The sequence below is a fragment of the Hemibagrus wyckioides genome, linkage group LG27, assembly GCF_019097595.1.
Source record: "Hemibagrus wyckioides isolate EC202008001 linkage group LG27, SWU_Hwy_1.0, whole genome shotgun sequence".
Classification (NCBI taxonomy): Eukaryota; Metazoa; Chordata; class Actinopteri; order Siluriformes; family Bagridae; genus Hemibagrus; species Hemibagrus wyckioides.
Window position 1 is genome coordinate 15,370,101 of NC_080736.1, and position 18,478 is coordinate 15,388,578.

The window sequence follows — 18,478 nt, forward strand, 5'->3', positions numbered from 1 at the left end:
CTACATTTACACAGACACACACACACAGGAATATTATAGCTGTACTACCTTTACACACACACACACACACACACACAGGACTATTATAGCTGTACTACCTTTACACACACACACACAGGACTATTATAGCTGTACTACATTTACACACACACACACACACACACACACAGGACTATTATAGCTGTACTACATTTACACAGACACACACACACAGGAATATTATAGCTGTACTACATTTACAAAGACACACACACAGGACTATTATAGCTGTACTACCTTTACACACACACACACAGGACTATTATAGCTGTACTACATTTACACAGACACACACACAGGAATATTATAGCTGTACTACCTTTACACACACACACACACACACACAGGACTATTATAGCTGTACTACATTTACACAGACACACACAGGAATATTATAGCTGTACTACCTTTACACACACACACACACACACACACACAGGACTATTATAGCTGTACTACATTTACACAGACACACACACACAGGAATATTATAGCTGTACTACATTTACACACACACACAGGACTATTATAGCTGTACTACATTTACACAGACACACACACAGGACTATTATAGCTGTACTACATTTACACAGACACACACACACAGGAATATTATAGCTGTACTACATTTACACACACACAGGACTATTATAGCTGTACTACATTTACACAGACACACACACAGGACTATTATAGCTGTACTACATTTACACAGACACACACACACAGGAATATTATAGCTGTACTACATTTAAACAGACACACACACAGGACTATTATAGCTGTACTACATTTACACAGACACACACACAGGACTATTATAGCTGTACTACATTTACACAGACACACACACAGGACTATTATAGCTGTACTACATTTACACAGACACACACACACAGGAATATTATAGCTGTACTACATTTACACAGACACACACACAGGACTATTATAGCTGTACTACATTTACACAGACACACACACAGGACTATTATAGCTGTACTACATTTACACAGACACACACACACACACACACACAGGAATATTATAGCTGTACTACATTTACACACACACACACAGGAATATTATAGCTGTACTACATTTACACAGACACACACACACACACACAGGACTATTATAGCTGTACTACATTTACACAGACACACACACAGGACTATTATAGCTGTACTACATTTACACAGACACACACACAGGAATATTATAGCTGTACTACATTTACACACACACACACACACACACAGGACTATTATAGCTGTACTACATTTACACACACACAGGAATATTATAGCTGTACTACATTTACACAGACACACACACAGGACTATTATAGCTGTACTACATTTACACAGACACACACACAGGACTATTATAGCTGTACTACATTTACACAGACACACACACACAGGAATATTATAGCTGTACTACATTTACACAGACACACACACAGGACTATTATAGCTGTACTACATTTACACAGACACACACACAGGACTATTATAGCTGTACTACATTTACACAGACACACACACACAGGAATATTATAGCTGTACTACATTTACACAGACACACACACAGGACTATTATAGCTGTACTACATTTACACAGACACACACACAGGACTATTATAGCTGTACTACATTTACACAGACACACACACACACACACACACACAGGACTATTATAGCTGTACTACATTTACACACACACACACAGGACTATTATAGCTGTACTACATTTACACAGACACACACACACACACACAGGACTATTATAGCTGTACTACATTTACACAGACACACACACAGGACTATTATAGCTGTACTACATTTACACAGACACACACACAGGACTATTATAGCTGTACTACATTTACACACACACAGGAATATTATAGCTGTACTACATTTACACACACACACACACACACACAGGAATATTATAGCTGTACTACATTTACACAGACACACACACAGGAATATTATAGCTGTACTACATTTACACACACACAGGAATATTATAGCTGTACTACATTTACACACACACACACACACAGGAATATTATAGCTGTACTACATTTACACAGACACACACACAGGAATATTATAGCTGTACTACATTTACACACACACACACAGGAATATTATAGCTGTACTACATTTACACACACACACACACACAGGAATATTATAGCTGTACTACATTTACACAGACACACACACACACACAGGAATATTATAGCTGTACTACATTTACACAGACACACACACACAGGAATATTATAGCTGTACTACATTTACACAGACACACAGGAATATTATAGCTGTACTACATTTACACAGACACACACACACACAGGAATATTATAGCTGTACTACATTTACACAGACACACACACAGGAATATTATAGCTGTACTACATTTACACAGACACACACACACACACACAGGAATATTATAGCTGTACTACATTTACACAGACACACACACAGGAATATTATAGCTGTACTACATTTACACAGACACACACACAGGAATATTATAGCTGTACTACATTTACACAGACACACACACAGGAATATTATAGCTGTACTACATTTACACACACACAGGAATATTATAGCTGTACTACATTTACACACACACACACACACACACACAGGAATATTATAGCTGTACTACATTTACACAGACACACACACAGGAATATTATAGCTGTACTACATTTACACACACACACACACACACACACACACAGGAATATTATAGCTGTACTACATTTACACACACACACACACAGGAATATTATAGCTGTACTACATTTACACAGACACACACACAGGAATATTATAGCTGTACTACATTTACACAGACACACAGGAATATTATAGCTGTACTACATTTACACAGACACACACACACACAGGAATATTATAGCTGTACTACATTTACACAGACACACACACACAGGAATATTATAGCTGTACTACATTTACACAGACACACACACACAGGAATATTATAGCTGTACTACATTTACACAGACACACACACACAGGAATATTATAGCTGTACTACATTTACACACACACACACACACAGGAATATTATAGCTGTACTACATTTACACAGACACACACACACAGGAATATTATAGCTGTACTACATTTACACAGACACACACACACACAGGAATATTATAGCTGTACTACATTTACACAGACACACACACACAGGAATATTATAGCTGTACTACATTTACACAGACACACACACACACAGGAATATTATAGCTGTACTACCTTTACACAGACACACACACACAGGAATATTATAGCTGTACTACCTTTACACACACACACACACAGGAATATTATAGCTGTACTACATTTACACAGACACACACACACAGGAATATTATAGCTGTACTACATTTACACAGACACACACACACAGGAATATTATAGCTGTACTACATTTACACAGACACACACACAGGAATATTATAGCTGTACTACCTTTACACACACACACACACACACACACAGGACTATTATAGCTGTACTGTCTTTACACACACACACAGGACTATTATAGATGTACTACCTTTACACACACACACACACACACAGGACTATTATAGATGTACTACCTTTACACACACACACACACACACACACAAAGGGCTATTATAGCTGTACTACCTTTACACACACACACACGCACAGACACACACAGTCCACCTCACAGATAATCAGACTGACACAAATGTACATTGCTGCATCGTTACACCCCGAGCTACAGCAGCAGATGACCACATCAGACTCGGGCTCCTGTCAGCCGTGTCCAGCACTCAGACTGGCCAGAACCTGACGGTCAGAGACTTTGTAATGTTGCCTAGTGTTTTTCTTCTCTAAAGTCTCTCATCAACATCACCTGGAGAACTGCCCAAGGTCAGAGAGACGTTTTCACACACTTCCATAGGTGAACTGACCTCGTGGCCTGGATTTAATAAGATCAACAAAGCAGAAGATTTAAAGACATCATTAGATGTTAGCTGAAACTTTATAACGTCCAGTTGACTAGCCATGCTGTAAAAAGATCTCAGTGGTCAGCTGCATGCCTCACCGAGCTGAAGTGCTTTCAAGTGTGAAGCTTCTCCACATGCTCGCTTCACTGCGCCACCTGTTTGTGAGCCACACACGCTGTGCTCTCTTCATGAGCATGCTCCGTACTCAGGTTTATGGTGTATAAGTGTGTGTGTGTGTGTTTTCTATGTGTGCGTGTTGTCACAGCAGGTGATTTCTGAGGATCAGTAGCAGATAAAGTGCTTTTTGTACTTCTAGCATATGCACACACACAAACACACACACACAAAAACAAAACATCTGCCGTCAGTCAGTGACAAAAGGAGTGAAAGAAAAATTTTCTGAAGAAAAATAAGGTTGGCAGAATTGCATTCATATCAAGCGATCTGAAACAGAAAAAGACAGGAAGACAACGAAGAGGAGAACGAGGAAGACAATGAGGAAAAGATTGAGAAAGAGCATGAGGAAGAGCGTGAGGAAGAGCATGGGAAGAAAGAGAATGAGAGAGAGTGAGGAGGAAGAAAGTGAGGTTGAGAATGAGGAAGAGCGTGATGAAGAAAGTGAGGTAGAGAATGAGGAAGAGTGTGAGGAAGAGAGTGAGGAATAGAGCGAGGAAGAGAATGAGGAATATCTCCACATGAGGAGACTCCATGCTGCATTTCCTTCTGATAAATCTACTAGAGAAGAGAAGAGAAGAGAAGAGAAGAGAAGAGAAGAGAAGAGAGTGTGAATGGAGAAATACTTTCTCCTCTGAATAAGATGCTGACAGCTCATCAGAGCTTGAAAAGAGACGAGGGAAGAAAAAAAAAAGAAAGCGAAGAGGGAAGAAGAAGAAAAAAAAAACTGTGATCATGGACAAGTGAGATAAAATGATAATTAGTGCTAATCGAATACGATCGCCTAGCAACGGCCACGGGCGGTTATGGAGAGGTAATTAGCGCTATATTTAGCCTGTCTGATTCGGTCTCATCTCAGATGGGATGATTGGAGATGTTAGTGTATGGATGTGTGTGTTTGTGTGTGTGTGTGTGTGTGTGTGTGAGAGAGAGAGAGAAAACGTGCGAGTGTGAACTTTTCTCGGCATGTTTATGAATGCGTCTGTGTGAATCAATGAGCATGTGTTCGTGCATCGACGTACGTGTGAATAATGGTATTAGAACGGATTTCTGCTGGGAGCTGTATGTGTGTGTGTGCGTGTGTGTGTGTGTGGACTGTCACTGTTACTTTGATTTGTATGAACGCTATTTTTGTCTAAAGTAACTCAAATGAGAGCTCTTAACATCTGTGGTCAACATCTTCCACATGACTTGAATTAACATTAACATGATCACCATGATCTGATCACGGGTTTTTTCTCCTAATCCTGAGGAGCACGCTGGAATTGCATGTTCTAGCCATGCCTCAGGGGTTTCCTCTGGATTCTCTATTTTTCTCCACCAGTCCCAAGACATGCCCCATAGGCCGATTGGTGCCTCTAAATTGTCCCTAGTGTGTGTCTGTGACTCTGCAAGGAATCTGGTACCAACTATTGGTGACCCTTTGGAGGAAAGATTTTATTAAAAAAACAAAAAACTACACTACATTTACTTCACAGTGATGTACAGAAAATAACAGAATGTACAGATTATTAGGAAGGTTATAAATGTACATAAAAGTGAGCTAGTGCATAGTGTGTGCACACCAATCAGGCATAACATTATGACCACCTGCCTAATCTTGTGTTGGTCCACCTTTTGCTGCACTGACCAGTCATGCACTGTGTATTCTGACCCCTTTCTGTCAGAACCAGCATTAACTTCTTCAGCAATTTGAGCAACAGTAGCAGTAGACCCTGTGGCCGGTTCACCACTGTTCCTTCCTTGGATCACTTTTGATAGACACTGACCACTGCAGACCGGGAACACCCCACAAGAGCTGCAGTTTTGGAGATGCTCTGATCCAGACGTCTAGCCATCACAATATGGCCCTTCATCAAAATCGCTCAAATCCTTACGCTTGTCCATTTTTCCTGCTTCCCTGAGGACAAGATATTCACTTGCTGCCTAATATATCCCACCCACTAACAGGTGCCATGATGAGGAGATACTCAGTCTTATTCACTTCACCGGTCAGTGGTCAGAATGTTATGGCTGATCAGTAGTGTGTGGGGATGAAGTGGTGAGTACAGTGTATATAGATGTAAAGTGTAAGAAGTGTGTATGGTCAGTTGTTTTATGAGGGTGATCGCCTGTGTATAGAAACTGTCCCCATGCCTAGCAGTATTGGTGGATGATGTTCTGTAGAACCCGGACTATGGCAGCGAGATGCTCTGTATTAGTGTATAGCAAAAACATGACAATGCTGCAGTCAGATTTAAATCTTATTATAGAATACTGTGGTGTTTTTAGTGTTCTGTACACACATATACACGATACAGAAGGTATTCAGGATTGAGATAATAACACGAGTTGATAGGTCAAGAGTTCTCCCTCACACACACTGTACACACAAACACACACACAGTAAATACGATCACAGACATTCCAGAAAATACAGCTCTGTGTTGATTTGAGCAGTATCAGAAGAAGTGAGCATGCTGGCGAGCGAGTGCGATATTGCTTCAGTCCGTCAATAATGATACGTTTTGCTTTGCTGAAGCGTAACCTGGTTGTTCATCTGTTTATTATTAGACTTCGATTAGACTTAGCCTCTACCAGGGTGAGTTAATTCCGTGGCGTTGATGTGTTAATATTGGCTGCTTGGGTTTGTTTAAAGTGTACTTTAGAGTGGGTTGTGATGCCGTGTGTGTGTGTACCTTGGCCGCGTCTTTTGGCAGGTCGAAAGGGATTCTCTGACGGATTTTGGCCGGCAGCTGTGTGAGCACTTCGGCTTTAAGTCTGCGGATCATGATCTCGCTGAGCCTCTGGTGCAGCTCGTCCAGATGAGATGCTCCACGGCAATCCCACTGACGCCTGCTCCCGAAGAATCTAAACACACACACAAATATACATATATATACATATATCTCTCTAACACACACACACACACACACACACACACACACACACACACAGTTACCCCCTCATTGGGTTCTCTGGAGCAGCTCTGTCATTAATCAGACATTTAATCATTCTCTCTCTCACACACACACACACACACACACTTGTTGCTCTTCTCATACTTTCAAGCACCTCATTATGATGAGATCTTTACAATCCTGAGTGTGTGTGTGTGTGTGTGTGTGGGGTGACTAAGAGCTATAACGAGCAGTAAATTATGGAGGAGCCCCGGGTGACTGGCAGCCAGGCTTTATGGGCTTTAATGTACATGCTCTTCTGTAAGAGAGATGTTACAGGAAGCTGTGTGTCTGTGGCTGAAGCTCAAACGTATAGAGTAGTGGTGATGTCATCATGTCATTCCCTAGGTAGTGAGCATATATAGTTTAAGCTGTTGGGGGTTTGACCCTTCGTGTGTCGAATTGCATCTATATATGAGGCGTGAAGGCACGTGGCATGTTCTCAGTTACGCGGCGCATAAACGTTCAGGCTCGTGACTGACAGAAAGAGATCTGATCTAGTCTTTTTAAACAGATGCAAAGTGTTCGTTGGTTGAATAAACGAATCAGTGTGATTAGCTGACTAATATCATTTACACAGCCTGTAATTAGAAAATTAAGTCCTAATTAGAGCAATTAATAAATAATAAATCTGTTCATTAGTGGAACGTTTCCCCAGGAATAAGTTCGCTCATTAACCTTCCGACTCTAATCCGATCGAGGTGTTCACCTGTAGTGAGCGTTGCAGTATTTCTTGGCGTAGTCGCTCCATGTGCCGAAGCGCCTCGGATACAGAGCGTCGATCTGCATGAATAGCTGAGAGAGAGAGAGAGAGAGAGAGAGAGATCAGGGTGGGAAAGTGGCCTTCACTATGTTCACGGTTTACGGGCAGAATAAACAACCTGTCAGGAGCGGCTGTGAGGTTATTTCTCACGTCAATGCCCGTACATGTCTACAGCGATGTCTTCAACCTGACACGACAGACGAGTATAGAGTAAGATATATATATATATATATATATATATATATATATATATATATATATATATATATATATATAAATAAAATACATCTCAAGGCAAATCAGTCAACGGGAGTTCAAGTAAAACAGGAAAGTGCTTTCACCGAGAACAGTAGCATTTAGAATTCTTTTAAGTCAGTGCTGACTGTGTGTGTGTGTGTGTGAGAGTGAGTGTGTGTGTCCTTGCGGTTTCTGTTTTTTATTTATTTATTTTTTTTTTTTTTATGGAGCAGAAATTCACCGGAGCCTCTCAACCTCCGGCTAACGAGCGTAATCAAATGGGAGCGGCTTTTATTCTACAGTGGAACGGAAGCCGCCCACAGGATTCCATTTATACACAGCAAAAAGCAAACAAAGCACAGAAACTGGATGACAGGGAGAGAGAGAGAGAGAGAGATACTATATTTAATGTTTTTATTTCTAGGATCAGGATGTCTCAGCAGAGGTTTCTTTTATTATAAAGTATAAAATATAGAGGTGTGAAGAATTTGTAATGTGCAGCTCACTGCCTGGTGACGGGGTAGACGGTAAACGCGTGGAACAGGGTGACGGGGTAGACGGTAAACGCGTGGAACAGGGTGACGGGGTAGACGGTAAACGCGTGGAACAGGGTGACGGTGGTTTAGAGGTTAACACGTTTGCCTCACACCTCTGCAGCTGCAGGTTCGATTCCCATCTGTGTGAGTGAAGGTAACATGTTCCTCCAATGCTTTGTTTCCAAAAGATTCCAGAGACATACGCTGTAGGCTGAATGGAATCTGTAAGGTGTAAGCACTGTGAGTGCAGTCCACTTTAAAGAAGTGAGAAAATCCTGTCTGGAAAACTGACTTCAGGTCCAGAATGCTGGCTTGTACTTGGGAAAAGTCGTCTGTCAGTCATGTATTACTCCATGTTAGGGCTGTTAGTGGTGCGTGTCCAAATTCTTTTGCTTATGTTCCCCTAGAGTTTTGACCAGAAATATAATATATATAATCTAATATATGGTTTAAACATACAAGAAACCCTATGAATGTGATTAAATCTGTCAAGTGCTTAGATGGTCATTCATTCTGGATAACTTTGTACTGATTTGCAGGGATGCTTTATTAAGAAGGGAGGAAAGGAAAAAGGGAGGAAGGAAAAGAAAGGGAAAAGGGAAGGAAAGAAAAAGAGGGAGGGACAAAAGAAAGGGGGAGGAAGGGAAGGATAGGAAAGAGGGATAAAGGAAAGGGGGAGGAAGGGAAGGATAGGAAAGAAGGAGAGAGGAAGGAAAGGAAAGGACAAAAAAGAAAGTGTCAGGAAAAAAGGAAAGGAAAGGGGGAGGAAAGAAAAGATGGAGGAAGGGAAGGAAAGTATTATTATTATTATTATTATTGTCAGGAAGCTCAGGGTCAGTAATGAAACAGCACCCAGGAACAGAAAGGGTTAAGGGCCTTGATCAACAGCATCAGTTTATCAGTGCCGGGACTTGAACCCCTGACCATCTGATTATTTCTCCATCACATTACTCAGGGAAGTAACACAACTGAGATTGAAAGCAGATCAACAGCGTGATCAGAGCAACATCTAGTAACGTTTCTCTCCAACTCATCAGTGTTACACTGAAATAAACTGATTAATGAACCTCATGGGGAATGTTTTAGTGTCACTAACTTGACTGGATAAGCGACATTCCCGACTCTAATTCTAGGAAAAGTCTGTTAATCAATCAGGGACGTGATGGAACATTTGCTGTATAGTTTGCTGCTTCTGTGTGCTGATAGCAAAAAAACTCCTTGCTCTGAGTTTTATGTTTGAGACGTTTTATTATTTTGTCTGATTTGCAGTCTGTTTCGCTTTGATCGGCGTCATTAATTGTAAAACACATCCAGATTGCTGTCATTTCGTCGTCTGTTCCTTCAGACAGCAACATGCGCTAGCTTTACGGCACATACTACCACCTGGTACCGGATATCAGAGAGAACCGAGAGCCGGCACACACCGGGACCGGTATCTATGCATCCCAAGGAATATTTAAAGAAAGGATACGTGAAACGAGAACGAACAACAAACATCAACTCCAACTGCAGGGCTTTGTGAAAATCTGCGTTCCGGTCCTGGATATTTCCCCCAGCGGAAACACGTTCCTTTAGAGAGTTCTCCAGAAATAGTGTGAAAACAGCCAGAGGGTGTAAATGGTGTTTCACAGCTCTATTGTTCGCTCGCTTTCTGTCTGTAGCGAAGGTTTAGCACAGCTTCCTTTGATACCTTGCTATCAATGGCTAGTGTGAGACACGTCAGGTTTCAATGGAATGGGTTTCTTTTTTTTTCCCTGGGAATAATAAGCTGCAATTATATAAATCCAGGTTCCATCTGCTCATTTCTCCAGGCAAATGTGTTCATCAAAGCTTGGCTCTGTGCCATGAGCTAAAAAAGATGGATGGATAGGTAGAGAGAGAGAGACAAACAGACAGAGAGATATTCATTCCTTCTGTCCAGTCACGGTTTTTGCAGATAGTAATAAAAGCAGAGATGGATGCTGTGCTAGTAGATAGAGAGAGAGAGAAGATAGACACACACACACACACACACACAGACAGTGTGTTCAGCTTCGGTGCTCCAGGGGAAGTAAATATCTACACCTATAAAACTAGAACAAGCTGAACCAAAGGAAAAAAAGATGCTGTTAAATATATTTCTCCACAATATCCAGACTCTGTGATTAGGAAGATGATGAAAGAACAATTAAACAATTACATTTTTAATGCAGAAAACAGAAATGCGGAAATTCCTTCCCTTCCTTTATCTATCCTTTCATTCCTCCCTCTCTCTGCCTTTCCTTTCTTTTCCTTCCATTTCCTCCATCTTCTCTTTCTTTGCCTTTTCTTTCCTTCTCTTCCCTTCCGCCCTCTTTCCTATTCTTCCCTTCCTTCTTCTTTTCTTTCCTTCCTTTCCATTTCATCGCTCTCTTTTCCTCCATTCCTTTCTTCCCTTTTCTTTTTCTTTCCTTCTCTTCTCTTCCCTCCCCGTTCCTTTCCTTCTCTTCCCTTCTTTCCTTTCTTTTTCTTCCCTTTCCTTCCTCATTCCCTTCTCTTTCCTTTCCTTCACTGCTTATTACTCTCTTCCCTTCTCTTGCTTTCATTTCTCTTTCTAATATTTTCTTAAATAAAAAATAACTGCTGATTGTTTCACCCTTTTAAGCGGAGCTTGAATGCTCATAATGAAGAAGCAGCAGTTTGGCATCCTGTGGGTCTGAGATGGTGTGTGTGTGTGTGTGTGTGTGTGTGCATGTGTGTGTGTACACTCATGTGTTAACCCACAGTTAGACCTAGCTGACAGGAATTACACACGGTCTGAATTAGGATGAAAACCGCACTGATTTGAGAGGAAGTGATGTCGTCTGATGTCATACAGTATATTTATGTGACTGATGTCAGTGGATGTGAAGGTGTAGTGACACTGAGCCCAAGAAAGAGAAGAAGGCTGTGAACACGTGAGGAAGAAATAGAGGAGGAAGAATAAATCTGATAAAATGTAGTGTGTGTGCATATGAGCGTTAAATTAGGTATATGTTAAAAATGTTGATTTTTGTGCATTTAATGGTATTTATGGTAGAACTGATCGTCATGAGTGCTTTTTCCAAGTGTATGCTGAGGACCACCATGAGTATTGTACATTCAGAAGCCTTGATTTGTTTTCCAGCTGTATTTTTGCGTCTCCTGGTGATAAACTCATTGCTAGAATAATAAGCGTAGTGGGAAAGTTGAAACAAAGACAAGCTGAGAATTTCAATTTGCACTAAAAGTCTCTCTCGGTTAAAAACAGAGACAGTAATTCAAGGTGTCAGTAAGGGAAGCAGACCACAGCGCTGTTACCTCTTCTGGTCTGCCGAGCGCTGGAGTTCCTGTCAGCAGGATTGCACGTTTGGCGTTTTGGATCACCGGGACCAGGATCTTTGTCCTCGCTGCGTTCCGGGACTTCAGGTAGTGCGACTCGTCCACTATGACGACACCGAAGCGTTGTTTTTTCAGTGTCTCCACTAGGGACTGTGCATCATTGGTGAGCAACCCGTAGCCCAGAACTGTCACCTTGCTCTGGCTGATCCCCCTAAAATTACACACAGTGTCTATTAGTAATAAACCAGGCTCAAGATATATATATATACATACACAGCTCTGGAAAAAAAATAAGAGACCACTGCCCAATCTCCAGATGTGAACCCTATTGAAAACCTCTGGAATGTCATCAAGAGGAAGATGGATGGTCACAAACCATCAAGCAAAGCTGAGCTGTTTGCTTTTTTGCAAAAAGAGTGGTATAAAGTTCCCCAACAGTAATGTGAAAAACTGGTGGAGAGCATGGAGCCAAAACTCGGGGTTATTCCACCAAATAATGATTTCTTAATGTTATTTAGCCAAAGCATTAACACAATTTGTTTACAAATTATTTGCATTTTGTTTTATTTGAATTATTAAAGCTCAAATACTGCATGATCTTGGGTTATTTTGATGTGTTGTCATTCCCTTTAAATATACACTCGAAATAACAATAGTTATATTTTGAATTTGTACATGCACCTGTAAGAAAAAAAAACAAACTGATTATTTTGCAGTGGTCTCTTATTTTTTTCCAGAGCTGTGTATATATATATATATGAGGGGTCTGGAAATAAGGTGACAATTCGGAGATTTTGATCTGGGCACTATGAATTTAAAAATTCCCAGTTCCCAATTTCATAAAACAACTCCTTCGTCCACTATCTTTTGACTAAACTTTCAATACAAGTTGCCTATTAAATCATTTATTCTCCCAAATTATCCATTTTGCTGTTTTTGGCTCTGAAGGATTTGCCTATTTTTAAAAAATGCGTTCACAATGAAAGCCATTTTTTTTGGCGCTGTGTATCCTCTTGATAGTAGCCATTTATTCACTGTGTTTGTCCCGTAGGCCATCGGAGTTAAAACATCACAAACACAAGGCCATCGAGAAGCCGTTGCCATGGCAGCCAACGGCGGCTCGGATCGACCCCAGGCCGAGATCTTTGGGATGAGCTGGCCAATTTGCGCGGCTCTTTTTAGAAGCATCGATAACGGGCAAAAAGGCAACGAGACCCCTGTGCCTGTGCAAACCTGCCTTCCCGATATATCCAGGCGAAGGAGCTCGAGCTTTCGCTTGACACACACACGCACACACTCCTACTGAAAGCCGGCTCGCTATTAATATTTCGAGAAAGGCCTTTGGTTCTTGTGGATTCATGGGAAGGTTTAGTGTGAGAAAAAAAAGTTTAGTTTGGGGCTGTTCTCAAACAACTCAGCATGTCTCGGTTGTAATACCGTCTCTGCACGAAGCCTGAGCTCAATCTATTGAGGGGAAAAAAAAAAGTACAGAACATGTTTTACTGAAATTACTCAAGGCATGAGGATTCATACCATGATGGCTAAGCTCAAACTGGGAAATGCAAGAAAGTAATAACAGCAAAACGTACCTCGCGTATTTGTTTCATTTGAGCAAGTTTGGAGGAAAAAAATATACATGGAATGTGTTAGTATTCTTTGACGCCTGATGGGTAAAATATTGCCATACATGATATCAGCTTTGCTCTCCACCAGGTTGATGTCGTCAGGACGGAGTTCGGGAAGCCAGCGCTCCAGCTCCTCGATCCACGGGTACTTCAGCGACGACGGCACCACGATCAGCAGGGGCCACTCGTGTCTGTAGAGGTACGCCACCGAGATGGCCTGCACCGTCTTGCCAAGCCCCATCTTCGAGTTTAAACAGTGTTACTTATTATACAACATCAACACATTCATGTGGATTCCCTTCAAGAGACAGATAAACGTACAGTAGATTTAAAAGATATTTTTCAACCTTGAATGCGATATAGCAGCATTCACCAACAGCATTCAAGTGAAAAGGAAATCCTACAATGACCTGGCTGTGGAAGTATGTACACCCCTTAACTACATCTTTTGCTTGTAATACAGCATTCCGTCTTTTTGGCGTAAGAGATCAAATTGATTTGAAATATTATTCTATTCTTCCTTGCAGAAATGCTCCAGATCTATCAGAATGCGAGTGTACCACTTCCTTTAAGTCTCTCCACAAGTTACTCTAGGATTTAGGTCAGGGGTCTGACTGGACCGTTTCAAAATGTTGATCTTGTTCTTCTGAAATCATTCCTTTGTTGACTTGGGAATTTGGAAATATCCTGGATTCCTTCTGTCTTGGCTAGAGCACCAGTCCCAGCTGAAGAGAAGCAGCTCACAGCATGATGCTGCCAACACCATGTTTCACTGTGGGAATGGTGATCATCTTTCAGCACCAAACATAACTTTTTGAATTATGCCTAAAACATTCTACCCTGGATTTATTAGACTAGAACACTAGACTATATTTTGCCACATTTTGTCAGAACTCTTTGCAGATCACGACTCTTTAGCGATCGGATGAACCTGAAGACAATCCTACTAAGATGCACTACACTTCTATTAACATTTTTTTGGCTGCTTTATCACGTTAAAGGTGGAAAACGATCCAAACTTCTCAAACCTGCAATCGTGACATTTTATATTCACTCTATTTGTAAAATCTGCTAGACAGCTTGACATGTTTGAGCTATTAATGTTTTACAGAATCGATCATAACGCTAAATTATATAAAACACTTGTAAGGCAATGAGATGAAAGCATCCATTCAGCATACAGAGTCATAAGACTACAGATTTCAGATTTTATCCCTCCACTTTTCATGTTTCAGCAGCTAATTATTAAGTCCATTAAGAGCAGAATAGGCCATAAAAATACTAAACCCACAGATAAAGCCCTGCAGTGTTTCAGTTTTAGACACGATATGGACTACAAGTTCTATAACCTTTTTTTTTCTCCCCACCAAAGTGACCTGAAATGATAAAATGAGATATGAGAAAATGAGGTCTTACCTCATCGGCAATCAAACACCTGCAAGACAAAAACAAAACAGTGGGAATGAAATAATAGAGAATTATTCTCCTCTTCTTATTCTCCGGTTGGCTTTGGATAGCGAATGATTCCGGAGGTGATCAAAAGCAATGGCCGTCTCATAAAGAGTGCCCCAGATAATTACCCTGCAAATTACGTTTTTCATTTCTGCCCAAAATCGATGTCTGGGGAGGCTGAATTATCGATCCAGCCAGGTACTGTGAAAACAGAGCTTCCTGTCTTTGTGCATCATGCTCAATATCGCTTCATGCACCTGACGCTCAAAATCCAATTAAACTGCACCAGCTATCAGGGTAAGGGCACAGGGTATTAATTAACGTACTGTTATACCACGACACTGCCCAATTCTCCGATCGAAACGTGTTGATTAGCTTTCTATTATAAAAGCTCTGACACTAGTGACTTAAATGTGATTGTATGATCATTGTACTTGGTTTAATAGGTTAATGTTTCTCTTGAAACAGATCGTTCACAGCGATGATGTACACCAATAAAAAAAGGAAAAGAAAAACAACCAGTTTATTTTAGAAGAAATGTATACAATCAGCTAATCTTGTTTCAGCAACACCGGGCATAAAATCATGTAGGTTCAGGTCAAGAGCTTCAGGTAATTATCACAAACATGGGAAGGGGAGTTGGATGTTGGTGCCAGAGGGCTAGTTAAGAGTTTTTTTCAGAAACTGCTGAACTCCTGGGATTTCCACAATGTGAAATGTGAAAATGTCCAGACAGGTCATAGAACGGACCGGTCAGTTCGAAACAGGAAGGCTGTGGTAACTCAAATAACCACTCTACAACCATGATTAGCAGAAGAGCATCTCGGAATATACTACCTATCAAACCTATGACAGTAGAAGACCACATCAGCTTCCTCTCCTGTTGTGGACAAGAACTTGAATCTGAGGCTAATTTGGGACCCATCAAAACTGAGCTGCTGAAGATTTTTTCCAGTTTTGGTGGACATGGAACCTGGGTAACCTCAGATTCCTGTGTTCTTTAACACAGAAGTCAATTATGCTTTCTGGTTTTCTGATTCTATATTATACATGTCTTTTTAACTTCAAGAAAGTCTGGTGAAGGAACAGTGGCTAGTGTTTATAGCTGCTACAGTACAGTAAGTGATAACTTGTGGAATAACATTAAATGTAACTATAATTCATAAAACACAAAAGCTAACAAAAACATTTTTCCGACTTGACACATGGAAAACTGGACTGAAGGACTGAACAGGCTCCAGAGTATCCTCTTGAAGATAAAGACTCTAATCAAATGTTCAGGGGTATGTTCATTATACTCTACAATGTTTGTAACGCAAGTGTCTTTATGGAAAGATTGCTCAGGAAGTTGACAAAGAAGCTAACAGTGGACATGCACTGCTACAAATATCCAGAAGCTGGGCCTCGCTGGGATTCAGTGTGATGAGCTGCCATCCATTATGAGATGTCTGCCAGACATGCCAAGATATATGAAGAAACCTCACTCTCTAATGGTGTGAAAGATGGGAGGTATGGTGTCATCATCATAACGGTGGTAGGAGGAAACATGAAGATGTTACATCACCAAGAGAAGGGGTAGAGAGGGGAAAACAGAAGAGGACAGAGCACAGAGCCTTGTGGGGCTCCAGTTTTAGGTCTATAGGGAGCACATGTTTAGCCTCTCCGAGTCACCTGACATGATGCAAACTCTTGCATGTCTTGTTTGTCTGGAAACACCTGTATACCTACTGCTATTTTTTTTTAACTAATTTTACATTTATTACTGAAGTACACTCCATGTTTTCCTTTGTGTACCTATGAAATCATAAGAATGGGATTGCATAGGCATCTTTGAACAATGACGTGTTGAGGTTGGTGCTCTTCAACAGACAAAGACCATGCTGATTGCTGAGGCTCTTAGCAAATCTCCAGTAGAAACCAGAACATCAAAAATGGACCATTGCAAAATGGGAATGCAAAAAGAAATCTTGCGTCAAAGGACAAATCAATGTCCTTTTTGGCCTGATGGATGAAAGGATCAGAATTTTTAAGTCTTGACTTGTACAGTGGTGCAGTCTCTTCAGCTCACAGATTCAAGAGTACCACTTTGATCTAGAGTCTGGGTTCCCGCTGTGGCAGGTTCTCTGCCAGAAAACATCCTGATAGATGAATTGGTGAGGTTTGGTTGATTGTCTAGATGTGTTTGTCCATGAGGCCCTGCAATTGACTGGTGTCCCCTCTCATTTTTTTCCCCAGTCTTTGCCCAGTGTTCCCGGGGTGATCCCCAGATTTGCCGCCGCCATCATCGGGATGGAGGAATTTTTGAAAATGAATGGGTCCACGGAAGCATCCTCTTCAGGCTGGTGATGGAGGTGTGATTTCCTGTGATTTTCTTGGCATACCCCACTAAAGAATGTCTCAACACTGACTATATCCACCAGGTCACAAGGCATGCCTCATCAAAGCCTGACTTTTCTTTGTCGGGGTTCTTGCGTGAACTCTGGCTCTTAAGCCTATCAAGCAATCTTTGAGATGACGCAGAAATGCCGTCCGCAGCAAAAATGAGACGCTGGTCAATTTCACGCAACTGTGCAACCCAATCAGTCTTGCATGGTTCAATATTTCTATATGAAGCACATCCAGCATTTTGTTAGTCATACCCAGGAAAATTTATGTTGCTCTTCAAAACCAATGAAGGTACTTGTGATCACTGCATAATCTCCATGAGCTCAAAGTAAGAAAGAATGTACAGTGTAGATTTTCTTAAACTCGCTATACCCTGTTATGTATGAGCTTAAACTGGTGGTTTGAACATGTCTGAACATCTGTACATCATATCATATTTGGCTTTGTCCTTTTTCAGGCAGCGCTCCGAGACCAAGAAATGTACGAATAGCAAAAGTGCTCCCTGTCAGTCTGGTTAAGGCTGGAGATATAGGAGTGAATGAGTCAGCCTCAGAGATATTTCATTTTCCCTATTCAAATTAAATGTGTTTTTTCACTCCACACTGAAAGAACCCATAAAGAAAAAGATGTGCATTTCATGTTCACTGGGACTGAGATTTTCTGCTGAATCTTTGAGGAGAAAAATTTTAATTGCTCCAAGCTTAGTCAGGCTAAGCTGAGGATTTACACCAAATAAATGATGCTTTTCTGGGAGTGATTGTGAAGCAACAATCTTTTGTTTATGTTACAGTTACAACTGTTTGCATCATTATTATTTCAGTTAAAGCTGATTCAGTGTTGCTTGTGGTCATGGCGGACTCTTTAGAAGGAGTAGATTCGCTGCAGTTTAAACGTGACTCACAATTCGGCTCGATCTCATTATTTCATTCAGCAAAAATTCGGTTAGGTTATGAATATTTCTCTGC

At 40.9% G+C, this 18,478-nt stretch overlaps 1 protein-coding gene and 1 long non-coding RNA gene across 2 annotated transcripts in view; one reads left to right on the forward strand and one right to left on the reverse strand.

The window, feature by feature from the left end:
- zranb3 (zinc finger, RAN-binding domain containing 3) overlaps nucleotides 1-18,478 on the reverse strand; it is a 76,818-nt gene that overhangs the window by 47,695 nt on the left and 10,645 nt on the right. Inside the window, exons 2-6 of the mRNA XM_058381556.1 lie at nucleotides 15,093-15,111; nucleotides 13,739-13,917; nucleotides 12,031-12,262; nucleotides 7,907-7,992; nucleotides 6,937-7,108 (exon numbers count right to left, since the gene is read on the reverse strand). Of these exons, the coding sequence (XP_058237539.1) occupies nucleotides 6,937-7,108; nucleotides 7,907-7,992; nucleotides 12,031-12,262; nucleotides 13,739-13,917; nucleotides 15,093-15,111 (688 nt within the window). The remainder of the gene's footprint in view (nucleotides 1-6,936; nucleotides 7,109-7,906; nucleotides 7,993-12,030; nucleotides 12,263-13,738; nucleotides 13,918-15,092; nucleotides 15,112-18,478) is intronic.
- On the forward strand, nucleotides 8,512-18,419 carry LOC131347482 (uncharacterized). Its single transcript, XR_009203780.1, has 3 exons — nucleotides 8,512-12,138; nucleotides 13,765-13,875; nucleotides 17,364-18,419. It is a non-coding gene; the product is annotated as an uncharacterized LOC131347482 (long non-coding RNA).